The sequence below is a fragment of the Aotus nancymaae genome, unplaced genomic scaffold (genome assembly GCF_030222135.1).
Source record: "Aotus nancymaae isolate 86718 unplaced genomic scaffold, 86718_ANA_hifiasm-v0.15.2.pri h1tg000007l, whole genome shotgun sequence".
Classification (NCBI taxonomy): Eukaryota; Metazoa; Chordata; class Mammalia; order Primates; family Aotidae; genus Aotus; species Aotus nancymaae.
The window spans coordinates 38713407-38727074 of NW_026988418.1; the positions used below are offsets into that span (position 1 = coordinate 38713407).

The 13668-nt window shown below is 35.9% G+C and overlaps 1 protein-coding gene across 1 annotated transcript in view; it reads left to right on the top strand.

The window, feature by feature from the left end:
- Positions 1-13668, top strand: part of MSH4 (mutS homolog 4) — a 99948-nt gene that overhangs the window by 7659 nt on the left and 78621 nt on the right. Inside the window, exons 3-6 of the mRNA XM_012442550.2 lie at positions 4983-5143; positions 7509-7619; positions 11305-11420; positions 12673-12846. Of these exons, the coding sequence (XP_012297973.2) occupies positions 4983-5143; positions 7509-7619; positions 11305-11420; positions 12673-12846 (562 nt within the window). The remainder of the gene's footprint in view (positions 1-4982; positions 5144-7508; positions 7620-11304; positions 11421-12672; positions 12847-13668) is intronic.

Here is a 13668-nt window from a genome sequence, read left to right on the forward strand (position 1 = left end):
TAAAAGTATGTTTATGCTGTTATCTCTCTGTTGTAAATAACATAATAATGAGCATCTTAATGCATAAATCTTTTTTCTGGGTCTCTTATTGTTTCCCTAAAATGCACCCTTAGAAGTCAAATTACTGAAACAAAGGGAAGTTACTATTTTATTTTTTTTGAGATAAAGTCTCATTCTGTCACCTAGGCTGGAGTGCAGTGGTGCTATCTGGATTCACTGCAACATCCGTTTCCTGGGTTCAAGTGATTCTCATTCCTCAGCCTCCTGAGTAGCTGGGATTACAGGCATGCATCACCACGCTTGGCTAAATTTTGTATTTTAGTAGAGATGGGGTTTTGCCATGTTGGCCAGGCTAGTCTCGAACTCCTGACTGCAGGTGATATGCCTGCCTTGGCCTCCCAAAGTGCTGGGATTACAGGTGGGAGCCAGCGCGCCTGGCCAAAATTACCATTTTTTTAACAATCTCAGATATATTGCCAAATTTCTACTAAGAACTGGACTAATTTTTAATTTCATCAACAGTATATGAGGAAAGCCAGTCTCACTGTATCCTCATCATTACTAACTTCTAAAATTTATTATGATTATGATTATTGGCCAATTTAATAATCATCAGCATCATAATCATAGTTATTAAATTGGCCAATAATCATAATCATAATAAATTTTATTGGTTAATTTATTGGTTATTATGGTGTACTCTTATTAATAATATATAGAAGTCTACTTCAACATTTGTTATTGTCAGACTCAAAATATTTTTCAACGTAATAGTTGTAAAATACTATATGAGTTTGCATTTTCCTGATTACTAGTGAGATTATCTTTTTTGTGTACTTTGGGGCTATATATTTTTAATATTCTGTGAAATTAATGTTCATGTCTTTTACTCATTTTTATTTAGGCTTATGTTTCTGGATTTCTAGCAATACTCTATATATTCAGAATACTAAATATTTTGATTAATTTCCTGTTTGTTTCTATGCTTCCAGTTTTCTTTTAACTTCCCTGGGTCATTATGTCTAGCCGTGTGCCAATATCACATCATCTTTAGCTTTATAATAAATCTTGATATTTAGATATTTAGTAGGACAGCCCTATCACCCTTACCCTCCACAAGCCACCTTCTTTAGAGGAGTCTTGGTTCATCTTGGCCCTTTGCTCTTCCATATAAGTTTTGGGCCAATTTTACAAGTTCTACCAAAAAACACACTGAGGTTTTGGTTGAAATTATAGTTGTACTGAACCAATAGATCCTTTAGCGAGAATTGAAATAAGAAGCTAACTGATATTTTCTAGGTTGCATTATTTTGTTCTCTTGATTAAGAATTTCCTCTTCAGTGGATGTCCTTTGGTGGACATTCACATAGGATGCAAATATTTTAAATTTTATGATCGACCTTAGAGATCCATTTATATACTTCTTCCTCAAATGTTCTTGTCACCAGTCTTTCAATCATGTTCCTTCCAAGTCCCAGCCATCTAGGTAAACCATTAGCAACTGCTTATAAATGAATCTAAATCTGTACTTCTGACCACCTCTCATTCTGGACGTGGTAAACAACCAAATGTACTGCTGAAAGATGAGAGATCAAAATGAACAGGCTGTGCATGGTGGCTCATGCCTATAATCCCAACACTGGGAGGCTAAGATGGGAGGACTGCTTGAAGGCAGTACAGCCTGGGCAACAAAGTGAGACCTTGTCTCTACAAACAAATTAAAATTAGCCTGGTGTGGTGGCACACCTGTGGTCCCAGCTACTCAGGAGGCTAAGGTGGGAAGATCACTTGAACTCAGGAGTTCGAGGCTGCAGTGTGCCATGATTGCATGCCATTGCACTCCAGCCTGGGTGACAGAGCCAGACCCTGTCTCAAAAAAGAAAAGAAAAACTCAAAAAAATTATAAGAAAATAATAATGAGGCCGAGCGTGGTGGCTTACACCTGTAATCCCAGCACTTTGGGAGGCTGAGACGGGCAGATCACGAGGTCAAGAGATTGAGACCATCCTGGCCAACACAGTGAAACCTGGTCTCTACTAAAATATAAAAATTAGCTGAGTGTGGTGGTGTGCATCTGTAGTCCCTGCTACTCGGGAGGCTGAGGCAGGAGAATTGCTTAAACCCGGGAGGCGGAGGTTGCAGTGAGCTGAGATCGCGCCGCTGCACTTCAGCCTTGCGCCTGGCGACAAAGCAAGACCGTCTCAAAAAAAAGAAAAAAGAAAATAATAATGAATATTGAATATCTCAATGAAGGAGGAATTTCTTAGCAGAAAAGCAATGGAAGAAATTATACAGAGAAGGATTGTGCAAAAATAGAAATTTTTGAGATAGCAAAAATATCAAGATTGGTAGCAACTATATATTATTGTCATTGATTTATACAATTCTCATAAAAACATACTGAAAAACATTAAGACCTAGTAAACATTATATAAAATGATGTAAACATCTCTAAAAAGAAAACAATAGAGATAACAATGGATATATTATGTTCAATTTCAATAGTACTTTTAAAAATATAGATTTAAGTGGCAGTCCATTAAATTAGCCAATACTTATATTCACAATAAATTCTAGAAGTTAGTAACGATGAGGATACAGTAAGATTGGCTTTCCTCATACACTATTGATGGAATTAAAAATCAGTCCAATTCTCAAAAGAAATTTGGCAATATATCTAGCTCCTTAAAAAAATGGTGTTTCAGTAATTTGTTGCAGTAATTTGAGTTCTAAGGGTGCATTTTAAGGAAATAATAAGAAGCCCAGAAAAAAGCTTTATGCATTAGGATGCTCATTATTATATTATTAACAACAGAGAGATAACAGCATAAATGTACTTTCAGAACCTTAGAGGAGATGTCTTTTTTGTGTACTAAATTTCCACTGGAACTTAGTATTTATTTTCTAATTAAAAATAGGAAGGTCATATTCTATTACAGAGCTTAAACTGACTTCTGTAGATCTAATATAAACTTAACCACCATTTATTACATAACATTCATGGGGAAAAGGTTTCTGAGATTTGAACACATAGATTTTTAAGTGAATCCTTAAGTTTACTGCTGACTCAGGTAGCGTAAATATTTAAGTTTTTCATGGGCATTGTAATAGAAGAATGGAAGAAGAAATGAATCTAGGTCAGGGAGGGAAAAGAAGGAGGGAAAGTAGTTAATTAAAAGGTTGACAAGGGAATAAAAGACTAGTTTGCTTCTTTGAAAATAAAATTTTAGGATTTTTTAGTCTGACTTTTTTCATATGTGAATAATATACTTTATAAGACATTTCTATATGATTGCATTTAATTCTTATAATAATCTTGTGGAAAAGTTTGATATTTCTAGTTTATAGATGAAGAAATGGTAACTTTAGAAGTTTAAAAAATTTACCTGAGCATTCATAGATTGTAAGGCACAGATCTCAAAATGAATAATGTCTGTAGTGGTTTATAGCACCAGCTGTGGAGCTAGACTGCCTGGGTACAAATGCTGGTCTCTACCAGTTACATTCATGCCTCGGTCTCCTTATAACTAAGTGGAGAAAATAATGGTGCCTATCTAACAGGATTGTTGTAACAATTATGTGAGTTAATTTAATCAAAGAACTTAGAACATTCTTGACACTTAGTAAGCACTAATACATGCTGGATATTTCATTATAATTTTAATTTCCACATTACACAGGTATCTCATAATTGGAATTCATAGTTATATAATATTTAATATTTTTGTTTTTGAGAAGGTCTTGCTCTGTCACCTAGGCTGGAGTGCAGTGGCATGAAACACAGCTCACTGCACTCTCAACCTCCTGAGCTCAAGTGAGCCTCCCATCTCAGCTTCCTCAGTAGCTGGCACCATGCAGGTGCACAACACCACACACAACTATTTTTCAATTTTTTTGTAGAGGTGAGGTCTTGTTATATTGTCCAGGCTGGTCTCAAACTCCTGGGTTCAGGTAATCCTCCCACCTTGGCCTTCCCAAGTACCAGGATTGCAGGTGAGCCACCATGCCCAGCCTCAAATAGCTTTTATTTTATTTTTTTTCATTTTTTCATTTTCTGAGATGGAGTCTCGCTCTGTCACCCAGGCCATAGTGCAGTGGCACGATATCAGCTCACTGCAACCTCTCAACTTCAAGCAATTCTCTTGCCTCAGCCTCCCCAGGAGCTGGGATTATAGGCATGCACCATCACACCCGGCTGATTGTTGCATTTTTAGTAGAGACGGTGTTTCGCCATGTTGAACAGGCTGGTCTCAAACTCCTGACCTCAGGTGATCCGTGCACCTCAGCTCCCAAAGTGCTGGGATTATAGGCGTGAGCCATTGGGCCCGGCCTCCAAATAGCTTTTAAATTACAGAGTAATAAGGTAAATAATCTGTTTTCTGACACCAAGTTTAGTGTTCCTTTTATGACTCCATTCCAATAAAATAAAAAATAAGACAATGTAAAATTTATTATTTGTAAATGTGAAGTCAAGTTTTGGCAAAATACTCTGAGAATTAACATTTTAATTTGTTCTGGTAATGAAAAGTTATTTTTTGATGAGGAAAAGAAATGGTTGTTTCCTTGTCTGTTAAACAGTAGCCATGTCATAGACTAGGTGCTTTAAGAAATTATGTGAAAGAATTAGAAATGATTATTATTAGGCCAGGCTTGGTGGCTTATACCTGTAATCCCAACACTTTGGGAGGCTGAGGCGGGTGGATTACCTGAGGTCAGAGGTTCGAGACCAGCCTGACTAACACGGTGAAACCCGGTCTCTACTAAAAATACAGAAATTAGCTGGGCATGGTGGTGCATGCCAGTAATCCCAGCTATTTGGGAGGCTGAGGCAGGAGACTCACTTGAACCCAGGAGGTGTAGGTTGCAGTGAGCCATTGCACTCCAGCCTGGGCAATAAGAGCAAAACTCCATCTCAAAAAAAAAAAAAAATACAAATGATTATTATCAATGTTTATATATTTTTTTTATTTAAAAATTTACAGCTTCATCCTCATCTGTCATTTCTGCACACTCCCCATCAGTTATTGTAGCTGTTGTAGAAGGGAGAGGACTTGCCAGAGGTGAAATAGGAATGGCAAGTATTGATTTAAAAAACCCCCAAATTATACTATCCCAGTTTGCAGACAACACAACATATGCAAAGGTAAGTATTAATAATCCTAGAAAATGGTTGCTCTGCTAGGCAGTATCTAGATTTTAAAGTTAGCTTTTTTGAGTAGTTTTTTGATAGAATAAAGGTTATTCATTATTATGTCAATGTAAATACTCTGAATTAAAATAAAATTATATTTGATTTTTATTTTTAAACATATTTTGTCCTAAAAAGAATGTGTTTTACTGTTGCTTGAATAAGCTATTGCTAGTATTAGTTTCTAAAATTAACATCTTCAAATTAATAATTTCTAGACTTATTCCAAAGGTAATATATGTGATAATGTGCTACTGATCACAATCCTTAAAGACAATCCCAAATGTCATAATCCTGATGGTCAAATCTTGAAAGATCAAAATCCTTAATGTTGAAATCTTGAAAACTGAATTCTAGGAAAGTCATAATTTAGCCTCTTAACTTTTTGCCTTCACTTCTTATTTTGCCTTTTGCCTTTATTTTATATCACTCATCATTAATTTGGGCCACCTGCCTATTGTCATGGGCATTTGCATGATCTTTTAGGTAGAGGTAGCTTACCTCCTAATTTCTGTGTTATTTGACCCAATTATTATTTTATTTTATTTTTGGAAAGTCTTGCTCTTTTGCCTAGGCTGGAGTGCAGTGGCATGATCATGACTCACTGTAGCCTCCCACCTCAGCCTCTTGAGTAGCAGGGACCACAGGCACTCACCAACACACACAGCTGATTTTTAAATTTTTTTGTATAGATGAGGTCTTGCTCTGTTACCCAAGCTAGTCTCAAACTCCTGGACTCAAGTGATCTTGCCCCCTTAGAAGTTGAATTGCCCCCCTCAGGTTCCCAAAGTGCTAGGATTGTAGGCATGAGCCATCGAGCCTAGCCAATTATGATTTTGAAGATGTGATCTAGTGTTTTATTTCTAGTGTTTCATTTTTTTTTATTATCTTCCTTTAGTTTCTCTTTATGATCCTCCAGTATGTACACTTCCCTTTCCTAATAATTAATTTTTTATTATAGCTAACAACTTTAATGATATTAGTATTGCATGCACAGATGAATAACTTCATCTGTGGGTGTTTTATACTTTTAAACAATTTCAAAAGAGTAGGAAAAGAGTTTTTAAAAAACAGGAATGTTAGGCAAATTGAGAATTTGTGTTTAGAATAGTTCTAAGAAATACAACCTATTGTATGAAAAGCTAAGGCATAAGTCAGACATTTTTCATTTGTGTTTCCTTACTTTTCAACACTTAAACTGTACCAGTGTGGCCACACTGATTGTATTGCCGTAGTTCCCCACCCTCCCTTTTTTTTTTTTTTGAGAAAAGGTCTCACTTTGTCACCCAGGTTGGAGTGCAGTGGTGCAATCTCGGCTCACTGCAACCTCCGCCTTCTGGGTTCAAGTGATTCTCCTGCCTCAGCCAGTCCCGAGTAGCTGGGATTACAGGTGCATGCCACCACACCTGGCTAATTTTTTGTATTTTTACTAGAGACAAGGTTTCACCACGTTGGCCAAGCTGGTTGTGAACTCCTGACCTCAAGTCATCTACCCACCTCAGCCTCACAAAGTGCTGGGATTACAGGCATGAGCCACCACGCCCAGCCCTTAGTTACCCTTATTGGATATATTTATATTTTTCATGGAGATGGAGAAAATATTAAGTATAAGAATTTATTTACAAAAAGTTTTATTTTGGGAATACATATTTGATAAGTTCAAATTAATTTTCGAACTTAAGGCTGTTACAAATTATTGTGAGTAAAACATAGCCTATTTTATGACAGTATTTTATATTAGTAATTATATAGGATATATATGTTTAATATATTACCATTAGAAATATATATATTTGCACATATATATATATATATATATTATATATTTTGTTGATGGTGGTGGTGGAGGTGGTGGTGTTTGTCTGTTTCTTTTTGAGACAGAGTTTCCCTCTGTTGCCCAGGCTGGCAGTGGCACCTGGTGTGAGCTTGGCTCACTCCAACCTTTGCCTCCTGGACTCAAGCATTACCATACCTCAGACTCCTGAGTAGCTGGGATTACAGGCATGCAACACCATGCCCGGTTAATTTGTGTATTTTTTTTTTTTTTTTTCAGTAGAGATGGAGTTTCACCATGTTGGCCAGATGGGTCTCGAACTCTTGGCCTCAAGTCATCTGCCTGCCTTGGCCTCCCAGAGTGCTGGGATTATAGTTGTGAACTACCGCATCTGGCTAGAAACATATTTTAATTGAAATATATCCTTAGAACAGATACAGTTTTGTGTATCTATGAATTAATTTTGAACACTTATCTCAGAAAAATATGAAACTTTTTTATTTCCTAAGCTTTTATTTAAGCAATTGTTTATTCAAATGATTTCAGGTGATCACTAAACTCAAAATTTTATCACCTTTGGAAATAATAATGTCAAATACTGCTTGTACTGTGGGGAATTCCACCAAGTTGTTCACTCTGATCACAGAAAATTTCAAGGTAAGTGATTTTTATTCTTGTTTGTAACATTTTATTTAAAATTTATTTAATAATATCATTATAAAGGACAATAATTTTAGTAACTTTATATTTAGCATCCTAAAGTAGTCACTAAATACAAATCCTAATCTAAGGGGACTATTAATACAGATAATAAAAATGATAGGGAATCTTCTTATTTGATTTGATACCCTTAATCTACTTTAAACAACAGAAAAAATTGTTTTAGGTAATAAGGAAGTTTCTCAGAGTCTACAAGGGGCAGACCAATAGGGAAAACATAGGTTTCCCTTATGTGTAGCTTCCTGGAAACTACTTATTGTGCTGTCAGACTGGTTGAAATTGAAGTTCTTATCCTTCTAGGGGATAGCACCTATCAGCAAATACTTTTTTCTATCGGGAATTTAATTTATATTACAGCATTGTTTCAGCTTCCCCTGGTAACATGTACTGCTTTACAATTAGCCTGCTACTCTAGTCTCCATCTGTGGTACTGTGGTGGGTAAGCACTGTGGAACCTTATCCAACAAATGCTCTTCTCCTCAATTAGTGCCTTTCCACCACATATTAATAATTTATTCCTTCCCTCTAGCAAAAGTCTCTCTGTTTCCTAGAATGGGGCTGTGGTTCCAAACCAAGTAGACAGCATTGCAGTTGGAATAATTTCTTAGGAGTGCAAATTATTTTCAGCATATACTATATTTTGTTATGTTTGTAGACTTTTTACTTTAACACATTAGGAACCAAGCTGAGGTTTAGAGTCCAGTGAGTTCCTTTCCTATTTCTAATATATTCAGCATTCGCAGTCATATAAAATTTGTCATGGTACTCTTAGAGATCCTGTATAGATGAGCTGTCTCTGCCTCATTGCCAGAGATGTTCCCTATTCTAAATCTATTGTCTCTATTAGACAAATCACTTCATCTGTTCTTTTTCATTTATAACTTTATACTTCTTTTCATCACCCCTATTTATCCATACCTTTCCAACTTTCATTCATATTTTATCGTCGTCGTTACGATTAGGCCTTACAATTCTTTTGGCTGTAAATAACAGAAATCTAATGGAAACTAGCTTAGGCAAAAAAGGAAATGTATTGCCTTATGTAACTGGGAAGGCAGTGGTTGAATAGATCTTATTCCTACTGTCTAAGGTAAACAAAACCAAACACTAGCTAAATATTTCAATCAGTATTATGCTATTGCAACAGAGAAAAGAGCCCACTGTGGACTGAACTGAACTTCAATTTGTACTGGGCATTTTAATGGGAGAATAAGGGAATAGGGAGGGGTAAAAGCACAGGAGTCAGGGAAGTAAAAAATTATTATACAAAAAGTAGAAAGGTGGGATTTGTTCATGTGAAACCTATTTGGGTTTGCTAACTGGCACTTACTGAAGTTAGGCTCCTACTCTCCCACAGAGGATAGGAGACAAGGATCCTATCTTTAGGTGGTAAGTGGAATGAACAGTAAATTGTTATTGGCAGCCTGAGTTTTCTTAGGCAGGCACTTTAAGAGACACTAAGGTCATCCTAGGGATGTGACTTTGAGTAGTTAGAAACAATGTTAGTGTTTTGTTCAAGTCTTTATAGGTCAGATGGAGGATTAGTTGAGAAGACTTATAGTAGCCCAGGTAGAGTTTGGTCAAGGAGAGAATCTTTATCACTACTCTCATTCCCCATATCATCCTTTATCTACTGCAGATAGTTTACTTCTGTGAGATTTAAGAAGATGATTGCTGATGGCTCCAGGCTGGTATCATCTCAGCTTAGCTAATCCAAAGGAAAAATAACTTCTTTATTCCAGTGTCCACGTATGAATTCCAGGGAAGGATGCTGATTGATCCTGCTTTGTTCATTTTCCCACACATTAGATTAATCACTATTTTGAGGGTAGATAAACTATGATTGACTAATCCTTTTGTTGTGGGACACAGAATACTATAATATATAGGCCTACCAGAATCACATGGAATGGGGGATAAGTCCTCCAAAGGCAAAAACAACATAATTTCAGTACATTTAAATAATAAGACAATATAGCATAGTGCTTAAGAATAGAGAACTTAGATTGTCCCGATTGCAAATCTCGACTCTAAATGACCTTGTGCAAGACACTTAACTTCTTTGAGCTTCAGGTTTTTCATCAGTAAATTAGGGATAATAGGAGGTACCAACCTCCTAGAGAATTTATATTTTGTATAGGGTAATCAGAGATGGCCTCATTGATAAGGTTACATTTGGGCAAAGCCCTGAATGGAGGAGGAGCAAGATATGGAGGCATTTGAGGTTAAAGTATTTTAAGCAGAGGGAATATTCAATATTATTATTAGCACTATTGCTATTATGACTATACTTACCTTCATTAGCCAGGTGCAGTGACATGTGCCTGTAGTCCCAGCTACTTGAGAGGCCAGGGTGAGAGGATCACTTGAGTCCAGTAGTTCAAATCTAGCCTGAGCAACATATAATGAGACTCCTCTCTAAAAAAAAAAAAAAAAAAAAAAACTTCATTAAATCAAAAGCAATATGAAGTAAAAGGAAAACAGACTTCAAAGATATCTAAATTTGAGTCTCAGCTTTGGCAGAGATCAACTGTATGATATTAGAAAAGTTACTTGATTTTTCAGAATTTTATTTATGTGAACACTGGAGTTAATAAGATATGTTATAGGATTATTATGAAGATTAAATGAGATAACTTTTAAAACAATCTTGGCACTTGACACATTTTCCACTTGGTCATGATTTTTTTCATTCTTAACATCTCTTACATAAGTCCACTAATATAATATTACCTTTTCTTACCCATTAGCTTTATTGAAAGGAGGTAAACCTTTTACTTAACAACTTCACACTTTTTAAAAGTTTCATTGTCAACTGGGTGCTGATGTCTCACACTGGTAATTCCAGCATTTTGGGAGGTCAATATGGGTGAATCATTTGAGTCCAGGAGTTTGAGACCAGCCTGGGCTACATAGTGAGAACTTGTCTCTGCTTAAGAAAAAAAAATTAGCCAGACATAATGGTGCATGCCTATAGTCCCAGCTACTCAGGAGGATGAAGCAAGCAGATTGCTTGTACCCTGGAGTTCAAGTTTGTAGTGAACCATGATCATGCCACTGTACTCCAACCTGGGCGACAGAGTGAGACCCTGTCTCAAAAAGAAAAAAGTTTTATTATTGTTTTCTCTTTGTTCTAAATAAATTCTATTCACTTTACGTAAATAATGTATCATAGATTTGATAGGCAGAATTGGTGTTTTCATCTTTTTACCTGGCACATTATAAGAATCTACCCTTTCTCAATTATGATAGACTATGGAAAGATGAATATAAAACTGTGAAATGTTGTTTCTATACAGTACAATTACTAAAAGGCATAGACTGTCATGTTTATTTTTTATTATTGTATCTAACATATTCCATTAAATATGTTATGGAACATTAAATATGTGTACATTAAATATGTGAGGTCTAATTAGAAGTACAAACTGTACTATGATTCACTTAGCAAGGATAATCATTCTTTTTATATAAATATCTAAGAAAAGTTCTTATTTAAATGTTAAAATATTTATACAATATTTAAGCCACCTAACTAGCTATGAGCATGTGCCTAAGAAAACAGTTCTGAGCAAGCACATGGCACTTAAAAGTTTAATTTGAAATTAAAACTTCTTTTCAGAATGTTAATTTCACTACTATCCAAAGGAAATACTTCAATGAAACAAAAGGACTAGAGTACATTGAACAGTTATGCATAGCAGAATTCAGCACTGTCCTAATGGAGGTTCAGTCCAAGTAAGTTAAGTGTTTATTTTTTTACTAGCCCACATCTACCAATATCACATCAAGTAAGTTATAACTTAAGGAAAGTAAATAAATCCCTAGTGTGAGTTCCACAAGGGCAGGGACTTCTGTCTGTTTTGTTCTCTGCTGCATTCCTACCACCTGGAAAATCACCTGGTTCATAATACATAGTAATTACTGAAATAGTGAAATAGTTAACTAAAATTTATACACAAGGCATATATTGCTAACTTAATTTATACAGAATTTCTCCAAATTTGTCATAATCTATTAATTATGGTTGCTGCTTACTTTACTTTGGAATGAAAAGCTCAAGTAGCTACAGTAAACTGAAAATGTGAGGGCATAGAAGTGAAACACAGGTAGAGCTGTGTTTCTGTTACTTCCTATCTTTACTCCAAAAAGATCCAGCAGGGGATGGAGAATGATATTTTTGGATATCATTTCATAGAACATACCAAATGTTCTAGGAAACATACCATGTTATTTCCTCGAATATACCAAATAGATACTTTCTTTGAGCCAGATTGGATTACCTGTTTACTCAGCTAATAACAATCATTATTCTCACCGAGATCATTACATACTTTTCTATACATTGGGAACTTCTGATTCTACCTTTAAAGTACCGGATTTTTCCAGGCTGGGCACAGTGACTCAAGCCTGAAATTCCAGCACTTTGGAAGGCCGGGGAGTTTGAGACCAGCCTTGGCAATGTGGCAAAACCCTGTCTCTACCAAAAATACAAAAATTAGCTGGGTGTGGTGGTACATGACTGTCATCCCAGCTACTTGGGAGGCTGAGGCAGGAGGATTGCTTGGGTCTGGGAGGTGGAGGATGCAGTGAGCTGAGATCACGCCACTGCACCCCATCCTGGATGACAGCCAGACCCTGTCTGTAAATAATAAAGTATCAGATATTCCCAACATTATTTGAATATTTAGAATGGTACATCAAAAATCGATGCAAATTACCTTTGATTGAATGTTATCCTTAACACAGGATTTATTGGACTCTAAAGTCCCTTAAGTGTCAGACTTGAATAAATTATTTATTTTCATTAATTTTTATGATTTAGAGGTTATTTACCTGGTTTTCAAAAAGTATGAAATACCTAGTGTACCTTTTCCTTTTGAGTTTAAGCAATGCTATGCAAATATTTATAATTTTTCTTAAATTAAGGTGAAATATATAATTTTTTATACTAAAGACTTATAGTGATGTATTATTGATCATCTTTTAGGTATTACTGCCTTGCAGCTGTTGCAGCTTTGTTAAAATATGTTGAATTTATTCAAAATTCAGTTTATGCACCAAAATCGCTGAAGATTTGTTTCCAGGGTAGTGAACAGACAGCCATGATAGATTCATCATCAGCCCAAAACCTTGAATTGTTAATTAATAATCAAGACTGTAGGTAAGATCATCCATTTTTTTTCTTATAAAATATATTGTTTTATTTTATTTTATTTTTCTATAAATAGTTACTTTAAAGTTCTTTTTTTTTTTTCTTGAGTCAGAGTCTAGTTCTGTTGCCCAGGCTGGAGTGCAGTGGTGCGATCTCAGCTCACTATAACCTCTGCCTCCTGGGTTCAAGCAATTCTTCTGTTTCAGCCTCCCAAGTAGCTGGGACTTCAGGCATGTGCTACCATGCCTGGCTAATTTTTGTATTTTTAGTAGAGATGGGGTTTCACCATATTGGCCGGGCTGGTCTCAAATTCCTGATCTCAAGTTATCCACCCACTTCAGCCTCCCAAAGTGCTGGGATTACAGCCATGAACCACTGTGCTTAGCCTAAAGTTCCTTAAATTATTTGATGGATAATTTTATTTAAGAGGTGGGGTCTTGCTATTTTGTCCAGGCTGGTCTCGAACTTCTGGGCTCAAGTGATTCTCCTGCCTCAGCCTTCCAAGTAGCTGAAACCATGGGCACAAACTGCCATGCCCAGCTAATGGTGGAGAAATATTGAATAAGCATGTTTTAAATTATTATGCTGTTGTTGCTGAACTGGTCAGATGTTTCACCAAAATCAAGTTTTAAAAAGATATTTATACTAAATAATAAAAAACAACCCAGTTCAGAACTGGGTAAAGGACCTTAATAGATATTTTCCCAAAGAAAGTAAACAAATGGCCAGTAAGTATTTGAAAAGATACTCAACATTACTAGTCATTAGGGAATTACAAATCAAAACCACAGAGGTTACGACTTAAAATTACTCTGACTTTGACTTTCTATG